Source organism: Zeus faber (assembly GCF_960531495.2).
Source record: "Zeus faber genome assembly, chromosome: 5".
Classification (NCBI taxonomy): Eukaryota; Metazoa; Chordata; class Actinopteri; order Zeiformes; family Zeidae; genus Zeus; species Zeus faber.
In genome coordinates, this window is record NC_137192.1 from 22,107,946 (window position 1) to 22,131,828 (window position 23,883).

The 23,883-nt window shown below is 45.5% G+C and overlaps 2 protein-coding genes across 2 annotated transcripts; one reads left to right on the top strand and one right to left on the bottom strand.

The window, feature by feature from the left end:
• Window positions 1-917: 917 nt before the first annotated feature.
• Window positions 918-9,366, top strand: pacsin1b (protein kinase C and casein kinase substrate in neurons 1b; the record flags this gene model as incomplete). Its single annotated transcript, XM_080001618.1, has 9 exons — window positions 918-977; window positions 3,532-3,688; window positions 4,217-4,452; window positions 6,070-6,225; window positions 6,509-6,684; window positions 7,546-7,666; window positions 7,766-7,890; window positions 7,969-8,165; window positions 9,257-9,366. The coding sequence occupies 9 exons, from the start codon at window positions 918-920 to the stop codon at window positions 9,364-9,366; spliced, it is 1,338 nt and encodes a 445-aa protein (XP_079857744.1).
• Window positions 9,367-15,859: 6,493 nt separating this feature from the next.
• Window positions 15,860-23,459, bottom strand: spdef (SAM pointed domain containing ets transcription factor; the record flags this gene model as incomplete). The annotated part of the gene is made up of 6 exons (XM_080001619.1): window positions 23,332-23,459; window positions 18,738-19,197; window positions 17,394-17,591; window positions 16,478-16,525; window positions 16,208-16,342; window positions 15,860-16,038 (listed from the first exon to the last, which is right to left on the bottom strand). The coding sequence occupies exons 2-6, from the start codon at window positions 19,183-19,185 to the stop codon at window positions 15,860-15,862; spliced, it is 1,008 nt and encodes a 335-aa protein (XP_079857745.1). The 5' UTR covers window positions 19,186-19,197; window positions 23,332-23,459.
• Between the last annotated feature and the right edge of the window lie 424 nt (window positions 23,460-23,883).

Below are 23,883 nucleotides of genomic sequence, written 5' to 3' on the forward strand. Positions count from 1 at the left end.
GCTGCATGCAAGAGTAGGATTCTGTTTTTTGATTACGATAAAAATTTAAAGTAAAAAGTGAGTGTTAATTATATTTTTTACTGAGCCACTGTATCACAATAAAACAACATAATTGTTGGAATCCATCCCCTTTCAGTCACTTACAGTAAATCAGAAAAAGTCAACCAAGGGCTTTAATATCTATAATAATATATTTTCTTCCTCATATTCTTTAAACAATATTCAACAAATATTTAATCAACAACTGCTAATTTGCTTGGATTTTTATAAAATTTGCTCCTGTATAACCTTGTCCTATCAGTTATTCAGCAGGATGTTCTTATGTTCTTGTATAACCATCTCGTGAACTTTTAATTTTGAGTTTGAAAACCACGACACAACAGTTGTTTATGTTGACTTTGACGGGAAGGTGAACATACATTTTTAGCTTTAGACCCTGAGGCTTTGTTAATGCAGCATCTCAGAAAGGCTGATCTGTGTGGTGATTGGCTTAGGTCCAGTCAGTAATATTTAATTAATTTTTTTTGTTGAGTTTTATTTTATTTAATCTAGATTTCACGCCTGGAAGTAATATTTTATTTAGTGTTGTATCACAGGATAACCCTAAATAATTGATGTTTGGATTTAAAATAGATGATAGATGTTATATACAGCATATGCGTATATGACGTATGTATATACGGTATATGAGGGAGTCTTTCATCAGAAGGATTCCTCTAAAACCGCGTCGTTATGCCTCCGCACTCATGGCTTCTGCTATGCTCCTCACGTCTCGCTGTGATCACGACTCTCTCCGTCTCTCTCTGTATGTTTGCCCTCCTCTGTTCACCCTCTCCTCTTTCCCTGGCAGCGCATGAGGAGTGTTAGTCCATCGCAGACCGCCGCAGCCTGAACGGATCCATCCCCGACCCGGCACCATGTCCGGAGCCTACGACGAGACCGCTAGCCAGGAGGAGACCAGCGAGAGCTTCTGGGAGGTGAGGACCCCCCGCAGCTTGGTTCTACCTAAGTGACTTAAGCGAAGACCTCTCTGGCCTCCGGAGTTAAAACCTGCTGCTTCTGCCGCCTTCAGAAACATGGAGCCGCAGGATTATATGCTCCATCTTGTTAAAGGCTTCCTGCTGTGTGTGCTCACAGAGCTATTTGGTGGATATAGGTCGTTGGATGGATATAGATATGTCACAAGTTGTTCAAGTAAGGATTTAGGTCCTATAGTATACAAAAGTTGGTTTGGGACTTTCTTCTTTGGAGTTACAGGTCGAATCAACTGCATTCTTTTAGATCATGTCAAATAAGTCTTTATTCACAGATAAGGATTTTTTATTAACTTTTCAAATAATTGTGTGATTTGGCAAAAATCATTGTGTTCAGGGTTTCCCCCAGTGTATTGCAAGCCCAGCGGCCTGCTGGCTTAAGCTGACCCCCCACCTGGCCTAAGCATTTTTTTTTTCATGTATTTTTAAGGTTTTCTAAACTATCAAAATATCAACATTTCAAATGGGTAAAATCTTATTTCATTGTCGAGCTGCATGCAGCGCATTGATTGCCTCTCTCCCTCTCTCTCTCTCTCTCTCTCTCTCTCTCACTCCCTCACCTACTCACTCTGACCCTCACTCTCGCGCTCTCACACACATTGACAACGGACCCGTCTGTGAATAGCACCTCCTATCCGTGCACACTCTCCGTGCACTATGGCACCGGTTCCTATACCATCGGTATCTATCGGACCGATTCGCTAGGCAGATTTCGGTGCCTCTGTTCGGTGCCGTACCCGAGCCGATTGAAATATCCGCCCTCCGGTGGTCTTAAAACCGCCACACGCGCCTCCACTAAATATAATTGTTTGGAGCGCCCAGCTTGTGCTCCAAACAAGCAGCGCTCGTCAATTATGGTCGCTTAGCCAATCAGATAAAAGAGGCGGGTCGTCAAAGTTTTCACTATCCATGATGTCCGCTTCGTACAAACTGTCAGTGGTTTGTCAACATGTGAAAAGTATATTTGAAGTGGGGCCTGACAACTTTTCTGGGCGGAACCCTGGTGTTCGTCATCCTTCTTGACCCAATGCAAAATGATTTCAATTATCCAAAAAAGAAGCTAAAATAAGTGTTTTGATCCAGGCCTAACTACTGGTTTGTGTCGATGGCTTTTTGTTTGGTCACAACACAAAAGAAAACCCTCTGCCAAGCACCCACCACACAAGCAATTTGACCAAATATTTAATCAACAACTTTTCTCCAGTTGTTGATTTTTTTGCTGATGTCGATGTCAGGTTTCCATTTAATTTCATTTAAAATTCCAATGAACCCAGACTCCATTGTAGTGGCGTATTCAGATTAATTCCATGACGTGTTCCCTGATCATTTCATCTCCGGTTCACCAGATACCATCTCCCAGTAAAAGCTGCAAAAGGCATATAAATGATGGGGGATCTTTTAGACAGGATTTGAGAACATTGTGACTCGACGGGTCCCGCAACATTCGCGCTGCAATTCTCCTGCCGCTGAACGCATCACTTTCTCGCCTCTGGGATCGATCAGGGAAACAGCCGGGCCAGAGGAGCTTTCCTGCATTCAGCTCGCAGCCACTTCGTCACAGCTGCACATCTCTCTGCGCCAGGGAGGTGATGCGGTAGTGCTGCCTGCACAGAGCTGACTGCTGCTGCTGCAGGGGAATGGCCCCGAACGCAGCAGCTTGGTTCCGGCTCAGTTACCTGTGGCATGGATGGTGTCGGTTTCATTTTTAGCACAAGAATAGAAGAAAGGCCTAATTCGGCAGGATAATAGAGAGATGCAACCGGTGGTGCAGTCCCTTCTCCTCATGAGAAACATGTGCATTTGGTGCATCATTTAGGCACAAGGCACTCCAACCATTCACCTCACTCTCCTTCTCTCTCTCTCTCTCATTCTCTCTCTCTCTCTTTCCCTCTTTCGTTCCCTCCTCTACGGCTCTGTCTCTGGGTAAATGACAAGTGCGTGTTGTGCAGCGCTCCAGGAGGCTGCCCCTCTGGTGTTGGCAAGGAGTTGTTAATGATATGACATTAGCTCAGTGCCTGCTTCCCTGACATAGCACCCCATGCGGCACCCCGCCCTCCCCCTGCTGCTCCCCCTTGCCAAATCAATGGATCGAGTCCTTCGCCTGAAGGCTAAAATGAGACCCCCTCAGCCCGCCCTTCCCATGGCGCCTCGTTGGTTTATCTTTACAAGAACAACGATGCATAAAGGTGGCCGCACGGGTCAGTGAAAAATCGAATATCCTTCGTTCAAGCCATGATATTTGCATCTGATGGTGTAGTGGGGGTACTTTTTTATTTTGGAAACTTACAATATATACATCCACACAAACCTATTATTTATTCAAATATATATATATATACCCCCTTAGTGGGCCCACTACGCCAACTATGACAGCAGCACTGGTTAATGTGTCCCCACTTTATATTCCAAAGAGAAGCTTAATAAAAAACAATTCCGAATTCGTATAGTTTAAAGGGAAGCGCGTTACTAATCTCCGATTCGTCATTTGTTTAAAAAGGTGGGGAACTACAAGCGCACTGTGAAGCGGATCGATGATGGCCACCGACTCTGCAACGACCTGATGAACTGCGTCCAAGAGCGAGCCAAGATCGAGAAAGCGTACGCACAGCAGCTGACCGACTGGTCCAAGAGATGGAGACAGTTGATAGAAAAAGGTAGTCACATCAGGGCTGTACCGGAGCATCATCGTCGATTGAAGAATCAAATTCTACACATATACATGTATATAAATATATTTCATCAAGATAATGATAAAATCATTCCCTTTAGATTGATGTACAGTACTGACCTTCTTTGTCGTCATTATATTAACATTGAAACAATATATTCATATAAATTATGATGATGACGACGACGACGATAATGATGATAATGATGATGATGATGACGGCAATGAAGATCATAAATATTAATATTATTATTATGTTTTTATGTATTAAATTTATGTCAATTATTTAGATTTCTATGTTATTCTCTTCAGTGCTGTTCCTCTGCTGTACGCATTTTGTACTGCATGGTGTTTGATCACCAATAATAAAATAATGTTTTGTGACACATATGTGTCACACTTTCCCAATTTATTTAGAATGATGTTGCATCGTCCCGAATTAAAGAAAGTCTTGTTTGTCGTAAATAAAACAGTAACGTTTCCAATCTTTTCCCTCTCTCCGTCCCATCGACAGGTCCCCAGTACGGAACGACAGAGCGGGCCTGGACGGCGGTGATGACGGAGGCGGAGAAGGTGAGCGAGCTGCACCAGGAGGTGAGAAATGGCCTGATCAACGAGGACTTTGAGAAGGTGAAGAACTGGCAGAAGGACTCGTACCACAAGCAGATGATGGGAGGATTCAAGGAAACCAAAGAGGCCGAGGAGGGCTTCAAGAAGGCCCAGAAACCCTGGGCCAAAAAGCTGAAGGAGGTGAGGGGAGTGTGTAAGGTTTTATAACGGTTCAGGGCAGCGGGAGAATTTCCTCCACAACCAGAAGGCTCCAAAGAAAATCCGTCTAGATGACGCCCAGTTCAAATGTACACATTGTAAATACCACCTTTTCTCCTACTGTCTTAGAGTGAAAATGTGACCTGTTATGGATGACTCGAATTTGTATTGATTATTTAGCATTTATGCAGCACTGCCTGTCTCTGCTTTAAATGGCCTATTAATCCGTGCTTTCTGAGTAGATACTAAGAAGAGTTAAAGTGAGAATCTGTTTTCATACTTGCTTGTTCGCATGTTTTCAACTGATATTGTAAGCGGTAGAGTTCAGGTAGAGTAGAGGTATAGTGCGAGGTAGATGGAGGGGAGCAGGAGCGGTAGAGTAGAGTGAGCAAGAGAAGAGGTAGAGCAGAGTAGAGGTAGAGTAATGGTTGGTAGAGTAGAGTAGAATAGAGTAGAGGTAGATTAAAGGGAGGAAGAGCAGGGAAGAGATACAGTAGAGCAGTGGTAGGCAGCGTAGAGGTAGAGACGAGGGAGGTAGAGTAAAGAGGGTAGGGTAGAGGTAGACAGGGTTTTCCCCCAGAAAAGTTGTCAGTGCCGGTGGCAAGTACAGCCTGCGGTGGGGGCGCGTATGAAGTGATGTCCTTTATTACTGTGCACACGTTAATAAACAACTGACAGTTTGTATGAACCGGACGTTATCTATTGGGAACATTTTACGACCCGCCTCCTTTATCTGACCATAATGTGACATTGACGAGCGACACTGCTGTTTGGCTCTCGACCAAAAGAGTCGTGGAAAGCGAAGAGAGAGAGAGAGAGAGCGAGAGAGAGAGAGAGAGACTTGGACTTTTAAGGTTCCTTTATTTTCAGTAAGTCATGTCACAGCAGCAGAAACTTGATTACGAAGCAACCAAAAAACAACAAAAACAGAGACAAATCCCAGGTCAGTAAGAGTACAGACTTTCCTCTTCAGAGACAACTAGGTACGCAGGGATCTGTTGATTTCTTCACCAGGTTTGAGACGGCTGTTCACTATAAGGACAGCTCCCTTTGTAGCCCAGACTTCCTCCTTTGTACAGTTTACCTCCTTGGAGAGAGATAGAGAGAGAGACAGAGAGAGAGAGAGAGAGAGAGAGCGAGAGAGATCACAGCTACCACAGGAAAATCACAGGTTAATAATGAGGGAATCATCCTGGACAGAGCACAGAGAGAGAGAGAGAGAGAGAGAGAGAGAGAGAGAGAGAGAGAGAGAGAGAGAGAGAGAGAGAGAGAGAGAGTATAGGGAGGGAGAATAGAGTAGAGGTACAGCAGCAGTAGGTAGAGGTAGAGTAGAGGTAGAATAGTGATAGATAGACTAGATGTACAGTAGAGTAGAACAGGGTAGAGGTAGAGTAGAGGGAGGTAGAGTAGTGGTAGAGCAGAGACCCACGTCCCTCTCTTCTGGAGGACAAACCGTTACCAATTTCCTTTTGGAGCAAATCTGTTAGAGTGTTGTCTGTGATGTCATCGTGGCTTCCCTCCCCCTTGTTGGTAATAGATTTCCCCTCCACATTCCTGCAGAGCTTTGACTCGCTCCATACCTCTCGACCCCCCGTTTAGCTCGAGGCCGCCAAGAAGTCCTACCACATAGCGTGCAAGGAGGAGAAACTGGCGTCCACTCGGGAGGCGAACTGCAAGGCAGAGACCTCGGTGACGGCGGAGCAGCAGAAGAAGCTGAGCGAGAAGGCCGACAGGTGTAAACAGGACTCTAACAAGGTGAAACGCCAGACCTCTCTGTCACGACTGCACCGGTTTGGGGGGGGGGGGGTCATCGCTCTGTCAGTATTCAGGACTTGCTCACTGCAATCAAATCAAGCTCCCTTCTAAGAGCTATTTTTTACACCACCGGGTGTTCGATTCTCTGGGTCATGCTGTGAAGGCCGGACAGCCTGGTCCGTGTCTCCCCACAATAACTCCTTCTTCTTTTCTCCTTCTGGCTCTGGAAAATGTATTTATTTTTGTTCTTTTTCTTTTTCTTTGTGCCGCCATCCCGCCCCAGGCCAAGGAGAAGTACGAGAAGGCTCTGGACGAGCTGAACGGCTGCACCCCGCTGTACATGGAGAACATGGAGCAGGTGTTCGGTCAGTGCCAGCAGTTCGAGGAGCGGAGGTTGGGCTTCCTCAGGGAGGTGCTGCTGGACTTCAAACGCCACCTCAACCTCACAGAGAACCAAAGGTCCGGTGAAATGAGAGAGAACGAGGAAAAGCGAAAGCAAAGTAACGGGAATGGGATGCCTACAGACACGCTGCTGCTCTCAAACTTTCCGACTTCCTCGACATAGTCTCATAAATCAACGTAACGTATAAATGGCGCCTGTGGGGGGGAAAAAAAAAAGAACAGAGGTAAAGTAGATGTAGAGCAAAGGTAGAGGGAGCTAGATCAGAGGTGGAGTAGGGATAGAGTAGAGGTGGATTAGGTTTGAGGTAGAGTAGGGGCAGAGATAGGACAGAGGGAAAAAGCAGAATGCTCGATTGCGGCAGCTAAATACATTTCAGCCTGCATGACAGAAAAGGAGGGCCACTGAGTGACAACTCACCTGCACTGTTTTCCACCTTTATTTTTATCTTGTTTTTTTTTTTTTAACTTAATTTTTTGTTGTATTTGTTTTATTATTGTCTATTTGACTTATTATTAGTGGGGCATCCAGTGGATCCCAGTGGATGAATTGTTATCGTTCGTTGTTATGTCTTGTGACGCTTTGACAATGTAAGAATGCTCCTCACGCCTATAAAGCAAATTTGAACTGAATTGAATTGGGTGGAGGGAGTGGAGTGAATTGAGTGGAGGTAGAGTAGGGGTACAAGGAGAGGTAGAGTGGCAGTACGTAGATGTAAACAAGGTAGAGGTAGGTAGAGGAGACTAGAGGCAGGTAGAGTAGAGTAAAGGGAGCTAGGGTAGAGCAGACAACTGTAGATATTCTTCATTATAGCAAAGTACAAATATTCCATTGGTCAAAGTTTTGACCAATAACGTGATATTGCAAAAAATCTTGCCGACGACCTCACGATTTTCCCGAACACTTCCTTCCTTCCTCAGCTACACTACGGTGTACAGGGATCTGGAGCACATCATCACCTCGGCCAGTCCGCAGGACGACCTCAAGTGGTTCAACGGCACGCATGGCCCCGGCATGCACATGAACTGGCCGCAGTTTGAGGTAACGTTCCGAAACCCGTTTCTCCCGAGGGATATTGCCAGATTCACCTGCGCGCGAATCAGGTTTTGCCGCCAATAATCCGCCCCCCCTGTCTTCCAGGAATACAACCCAGACCTCTCCCACAGCATTGGGAAGAGAGAAAAGTCAAAGAAGGCGAGCAACGACGTCATGCTCACCAACGTCACGTCAACGGCGGACCAGCCTCCGACCGGAGACCGCGGAAGGTAGGGATTGACGCCGGCGCCAAATGTCACCATTCTCCGCGTTACATATTTCATCTGACTGTGCGTCGTTTCCTCCAGTGTCAGTAGCTACGAGAAGAACCAGGCGTACACAGCCTCCACCGAGTGGTCGGACGAGGACCAGGCAGCCCCGGACTCGGGCAACGACACCAACGGGGGGCCCAACCCCTTCGACGAGGACGTGGGGAAAGGCGTGAGGGTGAGAGCCCTGTATGACTACGACGGCCAGGAGCAGGATGAGCTCAGCTTCAAAGCAGGTGAGCCAGAGACGCCCCAGAACACACACACACACACACACACACACACACACACACACACACACACACACACACACACACACACACACACACACACACACACCCATCCCCCCAAAAGTTCTTTAATCAGCTAATGGGTGACATCAGAGGGCTCAGTTAATGGCTGGAGCGAAAACATGGCAGGACGTTTCATTTCCGAACCTGGAATTGTCGGGAATTCTATAAGTGCAGCGGTCTGAGTGAATGTGAATGTGATTTAGGTGAGTTTCCATGAGTTGGGTCTTGCTTTTAATCCACATCGTGTTCAAATAAGTGACCTGGGGGGGGGTGGAGGGGGCCGCATTGAATATTAAGGGGAAAAACAAAATAGCGCATGCAAAATAAAAATAAACAGAAAATACACATAATCATCAAAAATGCATTTATTTTGTTCTATTTTATCCTTTTTATATTCTCAAAAACATGAAGTAAAATTCCATGGATTATTTACGCAACGTGGGCTTTAAAATTAATTTGCGGGCCTGATTTTACAATATATTATAAACACATTATGTTTTATTTTATTATATTATACCATTATATATTATTTTATTCTATTTTGAGGTACCTCCTGAGCAGGTCGTTTGAGACCGCTGGTCGAGAGGAACAAAAATACGACAATTAAATCGTCGACAACAATTTGTCAGCAACCAAAATGTTATGATTGTGACCGCCTGAGAACTGCGCCATCTGACGGTTCAGTCCCCAAAACATCACATTGTCGGGCGGCCAAAGGACCTGCTCGAGCTGGAAGCCGCGCGGGAGAAGGTGTTGGAAGGAAAATGTTTCAATACAGCCAACGGTGGCCCCCGGGCTTACCTCGCCTTTAACCTCCGTCTCGCAAGGACCTTGATCGCTTCAGCCTGACGGTCACCCGGTCGCGTCGGTGCTAATGTTCCCGCAACGTAGGACCGGTGCCAGGGGCGGCCATGCTCCACCGCAGTCACCGCACTTAGTTGTTTTTCATCATCTCCTCCTCCTCCTCCTCCTCCTCCTCCTCTCTCTCTCTCTCTCTCTCTCTCTCTCTCTCTCTCTCCCGTCCCGCGACGAAGGGGACGAGCTGACCAAGCTGGAGGACGAGGACGAGCAGGGCTGGTGCAAGGGCCGCCTGGACAGCGGGCAGCTGGGTCTGTACCCGGCCAACTACGTGGAGCCCGTCTAGCCCTGCGCGCTGGGGGGGGCAGCGGGGGGACTCGAACCACCACCCCCCCCCCCGGTCAAAACGCACGGCGCCGCCACCACCGCCTCCGGGGACTCCAGAGCAAAGTGTCCCCAAACCTCCCGTCCCGCCCCGGCTCCCTCCCTCCCTCCCGTCCAAACCCGGCTGTCCTCACCCAGGCATCAGGATTCTCAAGTGTCTTTTACTCCGTGCGGTTTCCTGGACTCCGACACCTTGTCAAACGCGCCCTCCACCCATCCTCCATCCTGCGAGGAGGAGTCCCTTTCGGCAGATTTGTGTGTAGCCGTGCGCAACTTTCATCCCTCTCTGTAGCTAACATGCCGCGCGGCACGCCCTTTCAAAGTCATATTTGACGTGGTATAATAACTTGTGCCTGGATAGCAACAGATATGCATTGTGCATTCCGTGTAAATATTTTGAACGTGTCGTTTTTTTTCTCGTTTTTGTTTGTTTCGGTCTCTTTTTTTACAGTGTGGATGCTTGTACAGTCTTATTTTTTGTATTGAATTCAGTGTTGAGTTTTCCTGTGCGCGCGCGCGTGTGTGTGTGTGTGTGTGTGTGTGTGCGTGTGTGCGTGTGTGTGTGTGTGTGTGTGCGTGCGAGAGCTTAATGTTAATTATAGTTAATAATTAATTTTTCCTGATGGTCCGAGCCCCTTACAGCAGCATCTGGAAACAGGATAACCCACCCTCCACCCAGAAAAAAAACAACAGCTCAGTCTCCAAATGCTGCGAGGGTCGTTGACAGGAACATCCACCTTCGTATTTGGTACCATGTGGTTTTTACTCCTCTTCATCACCTGCTCGTCTCCTCCTCCTCTCCCTCCCTTTTCTCTCCATCCAAACCGTGTTAACCGTGACGACGATGCCATGAGAGTGTTTACGGACCTCAGCTGCTGCCGCTGCTGTTTTTTTTTTTTGTTTGTTTTTTTGGGGGTGACAAAAGCCGAGCTCCAGTTCAAAACCAAGGGAATATTTTTTTTATCATTTGTGATCGTCGAGACGTCTCGCTTCTTGTCACTTTGCTGCGAGTGAGTGACCGCGTGATAACCGTGTGAAGACCGTGTAACAACCTGCTTCGTCGCCCTCTGGCCGTGTGTGCATGCAGATTTTATTACACACACACACACACACACACACACACACACACACACAGTTTACAGCTGTTCTCGAAAAACTGGACTGATATGACCGACGCATGGCCCAGACATTTTGCATTTCCACCACAATCAATTATTTTGCGTTGTGTGATGTGGTCGAGCTGCGTTTCAAGTGACAATGTGATGATGTACAATTTCCCCAAAGCCCCAAACATGATGATGATGATGATGATGATGATGATGATGATGATGGCCATGATGATGATTGACAATGACGATGATGACGATGATGATGATATGTTGATGATGATGATGATGATGATGATGATAATGTGATGCCAAATGCAGGCTTTACAAATCATCCAAAAAAAACAATAATTAAAACTAATCTAAACCTTACACAAAAATGTGGAAGGCAACTGTCGGGTAAATTCGGTTGTTCAAGTTCAAGTTCAAGAGATTATTTGTCACATACATACACGTACATACGGGGGTTGCGTTTGATGGAATGAATTCGGTAACCCCTGGTGGAGGGTGGGGTTGGAGAACTCTACACCGTCCGGGTCTGTGACCGAGGAGGAGACGGTGTAGTCTTGCAGAAAAGAGAGAAAGTAAGAGGATCCGCCGCTGAAATATTGATGAGAAAACTGCTTTTTTTTTCCCCGTGCGCTGCCGGGCGCCTTGTTCATCATTCGGGGGGGTCGTCGTCTCGGAGCTGCGACCGTCAGACTGCACGGTGTCGTGCGAGGATCCATATCGTCGCCTTCCTAAAATAATGGCCTAAGTCATTTTTTGACAAAAGTGATTTTTTTTTTAGGCCTAAATCATCTCCTCATGATGCCGGCCCCCTCTGGTAAAATCGCCTACCTCCTCAGTATGTCAATAATCATCTTTTGTCATAACCTTTTTGAATTAAATCATTAATAAATATAATATGTTTGGTTCAGTTTGTTGTGTTTTCTGAAAAACCTGAAAAAATTATGAAATAATGCCATTATTTTAGGACGGTGACGTCGAATGATTTCATTCAAAAAGGTTATGACGATAGATGATTCTTGACATACTGCGATTTTACCAGAGGTGGCCAGCATCATGAGGAGACGATTTAGGCCAAAAAAAAAAATAAATCACTTTTGTCAAAAAATGGATTATGCCGTTATTTTAGGAAGGCGACGTATCCAACCTAAAAAGACAAAACCAAACAACAAGCGCTTCTCTTGAGTCTTGAGTTCCGCTTCCCTTTCTTTATTTGTTTTTTATTTTAAAGCACCGCTAAGTTTGCGGCCCCCGCCGCCGCACGGAAATCTGAGGCGGGGAGGGAGGCCCGGGCACGTGGACCTTAAATGGAACCTTTTTCCCCAGCTCGAATTACAGCTTTATTACGGTGGGTCGAATTCAAACGCTGCACAGGTTTAAACCTACCGCCAGTCGTACTCTGCTATGACGTTCACTGCGGGCTTAGGTTTAAGCTTGGAGGTGGTTCGTGTTGGGGTGTCGGCCAAACGGACATTTCTCGGACTCTTGGGGTTTGTGAATAACGGGCCGACATAACCCTCAACCCTAACCCCAGTAAACTATGTCGTCAGACAATTAAGCGACGTTAAGAGTCCAATTCAGACAATGCAGTTGGGTGGAAGAAGTACTCAGGACACAAAATTACTCGAGTAAAAGTAAAAGTACCACATTGGTATTTCTACTGACATTAAAGTATTAAAGTACTTGCTCTTTCTCTGTACTTTAAAGTATTCCAAGTAAAAGTTCTCATCATATCCGGTGCCTTTTTAGAGCCTATAATAAGCCATAAAGTGTTCATGCACACAATGATCTGGCTTTATTTCATATACACACAAATATATACCGTGCGTTTTAAAAAAATTAATTAACGTGACTGTGAAAGAAATGTAAAACAAATTATTTCCTTTGAAATGTAGTCGAAAGTATCAGAACTGCCGTAGCCGGTTCCTGCCACTTGAGGTCGCCAGAAACCACATCGTCAACGGTGTCACGCTGCAGCGCCAGGAGAAAAAGGCGAAATGTCCTCGTGTGATTTTGAAGGTAAACACTGTTCAAAATCCTCTCGAAACAATAAAGAAACGAAGCAAGAAAATCAGATTTGGATCAGGATGCAAAGCGTCACGAATCACACAATTCTCATATTCATAGAATCTTATTTGCATAATTATTTGCATAAACTGTCCCTGAGGACAAAGCCAGCTCAGTGAGAACGCAGGCCTGTGATTGGTTGTTACTACTACTACTACTACTACTACTGCTACTAGTACTACTACTTCTACTAGTACTACTGCTGCTGCTACTACTACTACTAGTACTACTACTACTACAGCTTCTATTACTACTACTAGTACTACTGCTGCTACTACTACTATTACTATGAGTACAACTACCACTACTACATCTACTATTACTATTAATACTAATACTACTACTACTACTACTACTACAACCACTATTACTACAAGTACTACTACTACTACTACTACTGCAACTACTATTACTACTACTGTTAGTACTACTACTACTGCTGCTGCTGCTACTACTACTACTACTACTACTACAACTAATATTACTACTACTACTGCTACTTCTACTACAGCTACTATTACTACTACTACTACTACTACTAGTTCTACCACTACTACTGCTGCTGCTGCTACTACTACTACTATTGCTACTACTACTGCTGCTACTACTACTACTACTACTACAATTACTACTTGTACAACTACTATTACTACTACTACTACTACTACTAGTACCACTACTACTTCTGCTACAACTAATACTACCACTACTACTACTGCTGCTACTACTACTACTGCTAATTATAATAATAATAAATAAAGCTGCAGGCAGCAATTCACAGGGTCCATTATCGACACCAATTGTAAATTTTTGAGTTCCCCTGGAACGCAGCATCAGTTTGTGCTGTCCTCTTTCTAAGAAGCATTCAAATCTAAAACCAGTTCAAAATGTCAGTTTCCAGTGAACAATGTACTGTTTCAATCGACTCATGATGAAGGTGAAGCAAGTTTTCTGAGTCCTGGTGACAACGCAGAATTATGAATGCAAGCCGATACACTTGTTGTGTGTTGTGACTTTATCCTAAAAATAAGAAGGTGGCTGTCTACGACGGTGTTTCTATGGAAGGAAACCTCCCCGTGCGGAAGTTCCCAACAACACGGTTCCATTCGAACGGACCAAACACTGCATGTCCTTCAGAGACATGTCATCTATTTTTTAAACGTTTGGGACGAAAATAAAACGGGCACGATTTGTACCCGTTGCTCTGGAGCTGCAAGCGAGCGCCATGCATGAGGACACAAACATTGTTTTTGACTCCTATACTTTGTGTGTTATGGCTGGCTCCAATGCGGCAGGAGATACACGATACATGTGTTTATTTACAAAAAGGGCAAAATAATAAAATGTCAAACAAATTGCCCCGCCCACGTCATGCAGGTAAGGCCACACACACACACACACACACACACACACATAAATACACACAGTTTGCAACCACCTTAGAGCGAATCCACACTCTGTAGCTCACACGATGCAAATTTGCTTTCGTAGCCACAATCTGCACATTTATAACAAATTGGATGATGATGTCACAAAGCGTGTTAGTCCAAATACTAGTCTTGTTCCGCCACCCGACCCAAAGTTTTACAACCTTGGCGTGTCGACGATGCACAAACGTTCGGCTACTTCAGGTCAAATCCCTACGGGATTAACTCATAATAATAAAAATAATATTAATAATAATAATTATTATTATTATTATTATTATTATTATTATTATTATTATGAAATACAATCAAATTCATTCATGAAGATTAAAAAAAAACAACATTTACTTTCTGAAAAAAAAAACCCTTCAATAGTAACATCCATTGTTGACTTTGTGTATTTTTTACAAATTGTGAAAAATTAAACGCATTTGGATGTCGATTGGCCTGGATCAGCTGCAGGTGGTTCTTCCAATCTATGTTGGGCCCAGACTCATTTCAGTCCCTGGATCTGTTCATATTGGAGGTTGAAAACATGTCTTGTGTTTGCACAAATACCTGGGCACTCACTCAGACCTTCTTATTTCCATAACCAACCTGATATTGGATACCAACGGTTACAAAAATGTTGACAACAAATTAAGGTAAACAACTGAGGGATTTATTTTTTGTATCGTGCGATGTTTGATATATTAATTATATTTCGAGCCATGCAATCCAAACCGGTTATATGGGTAACTGACCTGATGTCATTTGCCAATATAGTTAATGCCTCCATTGACATAATCATAATCATAAAACACTTGGGAATTAATCCCAAAAGATGTCTCATCAAGATATTTAATATTATAAATGATATCAAAGGCAGACATTTCACCAGTTGCCAGAGGGCATTAAGAACCAACGGTAAGTGCAAAAACGTCGTCATAAAACCGAATAAAACCAGTTCCAACAGAACACCCGTGAGACAAACGTCTTAAAACATTTCCAAACTTGAAACAGAAATGTGTAAAACCATCCCATTTGCATAAAGAATTAATCCATCGTCAAAACGATGGATTAATTCGTGATCACGAGTGTGTTGTTTCCCCCACCTCGTTCGTTCAGTTCGTTCGGTCTCTTGAGCGTCGTTCCCGACGCTTATAATGCGAAGGAAGAGAAAAATAAATGTCAAATAAATTTTTTTTTTAAAAAGGCGTCGAAGCCGAGCCGTCTGCTCACGCGGACGGCGACTGCAGGGCCGAACCCGCCTCGAAAACGATCGCCTCCACGGGATCGGCTGAACCCCGCCTGCCCCCGCCTGCCCCCGCCTGCCCCCGTCTGCCCCCGTCTGCCCCCCAGCCCGAGGGCGTCAGATACAGCGATAGCGATCGCTCCTGACTTACCCCCGCGGGGCAATGGGGGCAAGAAAAGACAATTAAGCGTCGCCAGAATGGAGAGATATATACAGGCAGTTCATGCAAATGACAAGGCAGTTCACTTCACAAATTGTTATTGTTTGTTTTGTTTTGGGGGCTTTTTCACCCCCCCCTTCTTCTTGGCGTCCGGTAGAAACATAAACTCCCCGCCGACAGCTCTTTTGTTTTCTTTTGCTTGGTGTTTTGTTTTTTTTTCTCCTTCTGGAAGGCCGTGGGTTAAAGCTGCGTGCCAGCTGCCAGCTCATTGTTGGCACTGGCACTGTGTACTATTAGGGCTGGTCAGTGCACGTGTTGCCAGTCCCTTTTCTGCTTCCTAACAACCCCCTCCCCCCCCCCCCCATCTCTGGCTTTTTATTTTCAAGTGCGTGACACGAGAGCGCGTCGCCTCGTTTCCCCCCCCCCCCCCCTCCTCCGTCCGTCCCCCGTCCTCATACCGGGTGGACGAACTGGTAGACCAGTCTCTGGGACACGTCGGGCTTGCGGATGATCCCCTTCTTGTAGTACTGGCGTATGGAGCGGCTCAGCTTGTCGTAGTTCATGGCGGGACGGTTCTTCCTCAGGCCCCAAAGCCGGGCCACGTGGGCAGAGTCCTCGATCTTAAAGATACCTGCCAGGCACAATAAAACACACGCGGCGCCTCAATCCCGGAGAGCCGTACGGAGACGGGAATCTTTGTATCGACACCGTATGTATACATATTCAATAAATATATATTTTTAATTATTTTCCTCACGTGTTTTTGGGGGTTTTTTTTTTAGTCGGCCTGCAACTCGTACCTTTCTCCTTGTTCAGCCACCGGATGCAGCGTCCGTAGCTGTGCGGCTTCAGGAGAAGCTCCCGCAGGAACTGCCACAGGTGGATGGGCTGACCCGAGCAGGAGGAATCCGCCTCGGACCACAGCTCGTCTCCGCCTGCATCACGGGGCCCGGCGAGGGTTTGCGGTGAAGCGGGAATGTCAAATTTGCATCGCGGGGAAAAAAACTCTCTATCTTTGTCACTGCAACCCGCCCGACGACTTTATACGGAGAAACCAGCCCACAACCTACCTGTGATTTTGGATTCGCCGATAGGGCACCTCTCTTTCATCCAGGCAGCTAGTGAGAGAAAGAGAGAAAACGTTTAAGTTGGAGGGTTTTTCCCGTCGTCACGATTTATAGCATGCAAATGATCGCCCATCTTTTTCAAATGCCACACACACACACGAACACACACACACACACACACACACGCGCGCGCACACGCGCGTGCACACACGCCCACACACGTGCACACACACACACACACAGAGTTGATGATCAATCAAACAAGATAGCCAACACAGTACAAATAAATACCCTGACATCAAAATGACTCTAGTAAAAAGGAAGGTACCACAATGGCAATTCTACTGAAGTAAAAGTATATCAGCACTTTCTTGACTGCGTGTTGTTACTGTTAATGTACTTTAAGTATTGCTGTAAAACTACAACTACCTGTCGGATACAGAGCCTACAATACGGCATCGAGTACCACGTGGACCTGTTTTTCTGCCGATCAGTGCTCATGTAGATTCCTATTACAATTTACAAGAATAGATAGTATTGATGGTAAAATAGTGTGGTATAGCCTTACTTGGGCTTGCATTTCATTAATTTATATGTACCGTATATTAAAAAAAAACATCAGTTTAAAAAAGTATAAATATTTGCTTTGAAATGTCGTGGAGTAAAAGTTGAAAGTCCACTCAAAGTAAGTGCGGATACTTGAAAAAAATGCACTGAAGTACATTCATGCCCTGAAGACTTCCAGATGTCCAGGTGAGAAAAATAAATATATAAAAATATATAGAAATGTTATATATATATATATATATATATATATATATATATATATATATATATCTAGTGGAGTAACAGTGGAAAGTCTCCAGAACTGAATAAACCTGAATTCAGTACAGATCTTATTGAAACAGCCCCTCGGTACCTGACTTCCAGATGTCCAGGTGGGCGTGCAGCGTGTCCCCGCACTGCGGCGAGCGCTGGCGGAAGCCCTCCTCGCTCATGGCGCAGAGGTCCTTCCCAGTCAGCTCCTGGAAGGCCCGGCCGGCCTGGGGCAGCCGGTACAGGTGCTCCGTCCACAGGAGCCACTTCTGGACGTTGGCTGTGTTCCACTCTATAGGGTCTTCACACACACACACACACACACGCGCACACACACACACACGCGCACACGCACACATCATATCAATAAGGAGTGAAAAAGGTGGGACACCTCCCAGCTGTGTTTGCCGTCTATCTTACTTAGCCACTTGAGGTCGGTCATAACTCATTATAAATTGCACTAAGTCCGTTTATATCCCGATGTTTGCAGCCACTCACACATGTTTTTTTATGTTCTGTTCATTTTGCATAAAAAAGATTACCCGCCGAGCTGAGCAAATGGGAAACGGGCAAACGGATTAGACGGCAATTTATGTTCGCATTCAGGACGCGGTGATGGTGGAGGTTTATGACAGGCAGAAAGGGCTTCCAAGGCATAATGACTTGTGGTGTTTGCTTTGCAGGTGAGGAGACCTCGCCCTTAAACACTGTGTACACGTCTATTGGCAGGAAGGAGCCACCGCTCGGTCACAGTTCTAGGGAGCTCATGCAACGGTCAGGATTAAACAGATCCTGGAGCGGATCAGGAACAGGGCCTGCGTCAAAGATCGCATCTGTCATCTTCGCCCGCTCTATTCACACAAATGTCTTTGCTGTATTTGCGGAGAAGGCGAACTACTTCTGAATCAATATCGCTCCGGCTGCACAGGGAACGGACGTTCACGCTCTCCGCGGTGCCGCGTCACAGACTCTGGCTTTCAGTTACCTCTGTCCATTTATATGTTCTCAGAATATGAATATGAAGCTGAAGCCGGATCAGGCTTGCTGTGGGCCTTTAAGTACGCTCACGCGTTCAAGGAGTTTCACTCCGATTTTCAGTAACTCTCAGCGCTTACAGAACAAACAGAGAGGAAGGTAAAAAAGAAGTAATGCAATATTGAAGAAAAGTTAGGACATTTACATACAATTATACACATATATATATATATACATATTTTTTTTATTTTAATTTTATTTTATTTTTTTTTAAATAAAGTAAAAGTAATTTAAATAAATATTTTGGAAAATGTGCACCAGGCAGGCAGCATGTCCAAGGAGGTAGAATGTGCAAATTATTGCCTATATACAGTGGAGGAATGAATGAATGTGCAGGTATGGACATGGACACAGCCATAGAATAAGGAAAATGTCATGTGGAAAGAACCGGTTGCAGTGCCGCGTGTCTCACCTGGGGTGATGTTGAGCAGCTTGCAGGCCGTTTCAATGTCCTTCAGCACCTCCCCGACCACCATGCTCTGCACCTGCTCCAGGGAGCGCTCCTCCTCCTGCACCGCCGGGGAGAGGCCCTGTTCCTGGCTGTCGATGACCGGACACTGGTCAGGCTCGTCCCGGGGCTCCATGCGGGGCGCGGCTGCCGCCGCCGCCGCCAGGGCCGCCGCGGGGGACGGCGCCGGCGCCTCCGAGACCTTGAGCAGCCAGGCGGTGTCCTCGGTGAGCAGCATGTCGAAGCAGGAGAAGTAGAGGCCCGGGAGGCCGCGCTCCAGGGCCTCCACGCAGGGCTTGGTCTCCTCCAGGTCCCAGGCGTCTCCGGGGACTCGGCAGAGGGAGCCCTCCACGTGTCCCAGGCGCGAGATGTACGCCGTGCCTTCTGATAAACCGCCCAGCAGATTGGACATCGCTGTCTCCTCCTGGAAGAGTTGGGGAAATGTTTTTATTTTTTTTAATATATATGCAACCTGCTTCTGGTCCTTCAATTACTTGCCATAGGAGCCCTGAAAATATTCCTCTGAAGCAGAATTGTATCTATAAGGACAACAGCGGTGTCTAGTTGTTGTGAAAATGGATAAAAGGTCCATCAGAATCAGTACAAACGAATGCACGGTTTAAGTTCTTGCAAAAGTACTTCCAGCTTTCCACTGCTTTCTAGGTCCAATAACGCCCCACATCCCCAGGTTTTGTTTTTACACAACGCCGTAACTCAACAGACGCTGATAAGAGCTGAGTCACGTCACGTGCCAGCCACTTTTGGACCTCGTATCTCTCAAAGTCTGAGTTTCAAACGGAGCAAACAATAACTTCAGATTAAAAAAAAAAAAAAGCAGATGTCAACGATACCTCCCACAACAAACTCCTTTCGGGCGCAGCGATGCTAAACAAGCGACGGGCGCTGCGGCGCGACACCCTCCATCGGGGTAAGGACTCCTCCGGACCGAAGCTGACGGCTGATGTGAGCCCGTGTGGGTCCGGACTCTAAATAAACGAAGCCCCCGCGTAGCCACATGAAGATGCTGGAGAAATGACCCCGGAAAAAAAAGGAGTCGGGCGGGCGACGGGGGCAAAGCTTTGGAGGATTGGAGGGGTTTTGGTCTTTTACTCGGGGGTCAGCGGCCCGGAATGGGTGATGTCTTGGGGGTAGGTTGCTCGCATTGAGACTCGTTTGGGGTTTTTTTTCAAGGTGCCGACGCCGCAGCCCCTCTGTCTCCACTGTCAGCTGGAGCCTTTTTAATCAAATGAAAGTGAGATAATGCGGAAGAGAGGGAGCGCGGTGCTGGAGGGATCCTCCGAGGGGGGGGGGGGGGGTCGCACTCGGTTGACTGCTGATTGTCATTTAATCATTTTACGCTTTCCATTTGGAAGTTTGTGTTCACTTATTCGGTCTCATATAGGAATTGATCGTTAGCTCCAAAAATGCCCCGGCACAAACCGCTTCACCACGTGGGCCAATTATATACCCACAATCAGGGGGGGGCGGGGGGGGGTCACAATTTTTCTCCAGGGCGGAGAGTGACTGAGAGGCGATTTTTGTTTCATTCAATTAAGAAACGGAGTAAATGAAATACATCTAAAACACACACACACACTGTTTTTATTTGCTTAAAGATGGCTGTGATGGCGTCGCTCCACTTTCTTCCAGGCATGAATATGAGAAATGTATTTATATAGTAATATCTACGATTACAGGTACTAAGGCTATATAAATATATCCCGTCCTGTGGGGGGGGGGGGGGGGGGGGTCCAAGTTTTAATTGTATTGTTTACGACCCCTTCAGACGCTTGTGTCAACCTGCACATTCTCTGTTGCGGTGTGTGCACTCCAGCACAGCTACGCTTGATTTTTTTTTTTTTTTTATGGTAAATTGCACCTGCCGCATTACGTGGACATTTATGGGTGTCAGCTGTTCACGCCGGCGCCTTAATCTCAGGGCGACCTCGCTTATGGCACATGGTTGTTTTCCTATCGCAGATGGCCTACGTTCGCGGCTCGTCGCTGCGTCAGGGACCGGGTTATCCGATCCATCTATCTACCCAGAAAAGAAAAAAGAAAAAAACCCCACTCCCGGAAATCCTCCGTCTTCGAAATGTCCTCGGAGGTTTTAAGAGACAGGGAAGAAATTGGGACCTTAAATAAACTTGTCTCTGAGGAAACAGAAGTTCCCCTTTGAATCCCGTTGAATCCCCCTTCGACTTCCTCCACAGCTCGCCGGGAATTCGGTTATCCCATTCAAAAGGAGAACAGCGTTTTTTGGGGGGGGGTTTTTTGTTGTTTTTTTTTTTTGGTCCCTCGAACCCCCCACCGTTAGACCTCCCCGCCTATCCTTCCTTTCATCTCCCAGTTTCCCGCACACCATCACCCCCTCCACCCTCATCCTCTCCATCAGGAGTCAGATTAAAAGCCATTGGTCTCCACGGCTGCTCCGCTGTGTGTCAACTCCTCTCTGTAACAGCTTGTGCTAAGCCCATTAGTCCAGCAAATTTAGCCATATTACCCTCCCAAAAAAATAAGGTAGACAGGGATTGGGCGGCGGGAGTGGGGTTGGGGTTAGGAAAAGGACTCAAACACACACACACACGCACGCACGCGCGCACACACACTACACACACACACACACACACACACACACACACACACACACACACACACACACACACACACACACACACCCCAGGGAGAGGGGATTAAGACGCTGACTGATCTCTAAATGAGGTTGGTCAAGACGCTGATATTCATTTCAGGAGAATTAGAGTTTGCTCCATTTACTGAGTAAAGTCAGCCTTTGACACCCAGTCAAAAGGCCTCTCTCTCTCTCTCTCTCTCTCTCTCTCTCTCTCTCTCTCTCTCTCTCCTTCCTAGTAACCATCTTTCATCTTCAGCGCCTGGTATTTCCCTTCAAAAACGGCGGGTTGGGGGCTGTGTTTTTTTTTGTCTTTGTTTGTTTTTTGCACTTTGTGTTTACCGTCTTGTTTTATTGTGTCGTCGCATTCTCCGTCTAATCCCTCTCCCTGTGTTTATCTTTTTTGGTGCGTTTTGCTCGTTTCAAGTAAGAAAAGACCATTTTAACGTACCTCGCAGGCAAACTTTCCCGGGATCGGTGTTTCTCAATCCTTTTTGACATCAAGGGGCCGCAATCTGATACACATTAGGCCACCATTTTATAAGATTTAGCCTCTGGGACTCCCAAACTAAGAATATTTTTATTGTTACATATGATTTAGTCCAAAACTCCATACGGGTCTATAGCATATTGGTCGCAGCATCTCGAAGGACCCCCGGGGGTCCCCTGAACCCATGTTGAGAACCACTTACCGAGATGAGCAAGGTCGCTGATGCTGAAGAATTCCATATTGAGGGTCAAAATCCAAAACAAAGTCGGCTGTCAGGGTCTATGTGATATCATTGAGAGCGTTGCAGAATTCAACATCAATCACTTTTGCCGAACCAGTTGCGTGGAGTGTTTAGGTTCAAGTTAATGAGTAGTATCTCTTCATTGGTGGTGCTCAACACGCCCACCCCCTCGCCCACCCACCCCCCTCCACCAGTCAGCGCCTTTGGCAATGATATTTAACTTGCTTGCCTCACGAGGTAATCAGCAGGTGCGAGGTGCTTCGCGGCCTCCAAAATGTCAAACTGTGTCTGTCACCAGAAAGCTGGAGTCAAACAAGTGTGTATAGGCAGGTGTGACTGTTTGCTGTGTGTGCCACCACGTCAGGCTGAGGGGGCAGCTTTTTTTTTTTTTTGGTTTTGTTTGTTTTTGTTTCTTTTAACAAAGTGTTTCATTGTTATTATCATGGGAAACAACAAAAGATTTTTGCAAATGGAATTTAATTTGTATGGAGGGATTATATATATATATATATATACACAAATACACTGGAAATTCCAACCACAACTGGAGGAAACCATGAACAGGGATTTCACCTGATAACGTGATCTTCGTAGTCCGTTATCACCACCTTAATATGGCCAAATTGTAAATATGGGCTCAGTTCACATCATTATACAGTATATACAACAAAATATGAATAGATATATTCATATTTTGTTTTACATATATATATATATATATATATATGTATGTATATATATATATATATATATATATATATAGTATGTATATATATGTTTATAATATATAGTACATAAAGTATATATGTATATATGTATATATGTATATAGTATGTATAAACATTTTACAATTCATTGAAACAAACAAAGCAAACATATTTTGTTTGATTTTTTTAATTTTAATTTATTTCAGAATTTTTTTTTAATGTTAAGCATTTTTTTTTTACTATTCACCAAATTGATCGAAATGAGAGGGTTAATTGGTGTCAATGTATTTAATTTTATGTATTTTCAGAGAAAAAGATTGTGGTTCTAGATCACCAGTTTCTTGTCTTCATACAAATATGTATGAAAAAAAATAATAATTACATTCAATAAAAAAAATCATTATTTTCAAATAATTTCTCAATTGAAGATATATATAATTATACGTATCATTAAAAGTCAAATAATTCCCACACATCACAGTACTTCTTACCTTGAAAACAATGCTCTGTGCAGCGGAGAGAGCGCCTCGGGCGGAGGCGAAGGTGGATGTCTGACCCGTGGGGGTGACTTGCGTAGTGAGGATGTGGAGGATGAGGACGACCGAGCCAAGATAACTTCTTAGCTCTGTGGCAAAACAAGAAGACAAAAAACTGAACCCTAACCCCCGAAAAAAAAAAAAAAACAGCTCCAGACTCTGCAGATGAAAACGCTGGAAACACTGAGGATGGTCTGGGGGCTACTATACACCAGAGAGGTCTCTCTCTCTCTCTCTCTCTCTCTCTCTCTCTCTCTCTCTCTCTCTCTCTCTGATAATCGACTTTCAGCCCCAAACCCTCAGGCCTGGGAATATCTGGTGGGCTGTGGTTGGATCACAGCCCTGTGGAAAAGCCACAGCCTGGAGCACAACCGCTCGCTGGTGTTGTGGGTGGAAGCACCTGCTCGGGGTATGAACACACTGAGAGCGAGAGTCAACCACAGCAAAGGAATTCCAGCTCCATTGACTGCAAGTCACATTTATATAGCAAGGTCTTGTTTACCTATG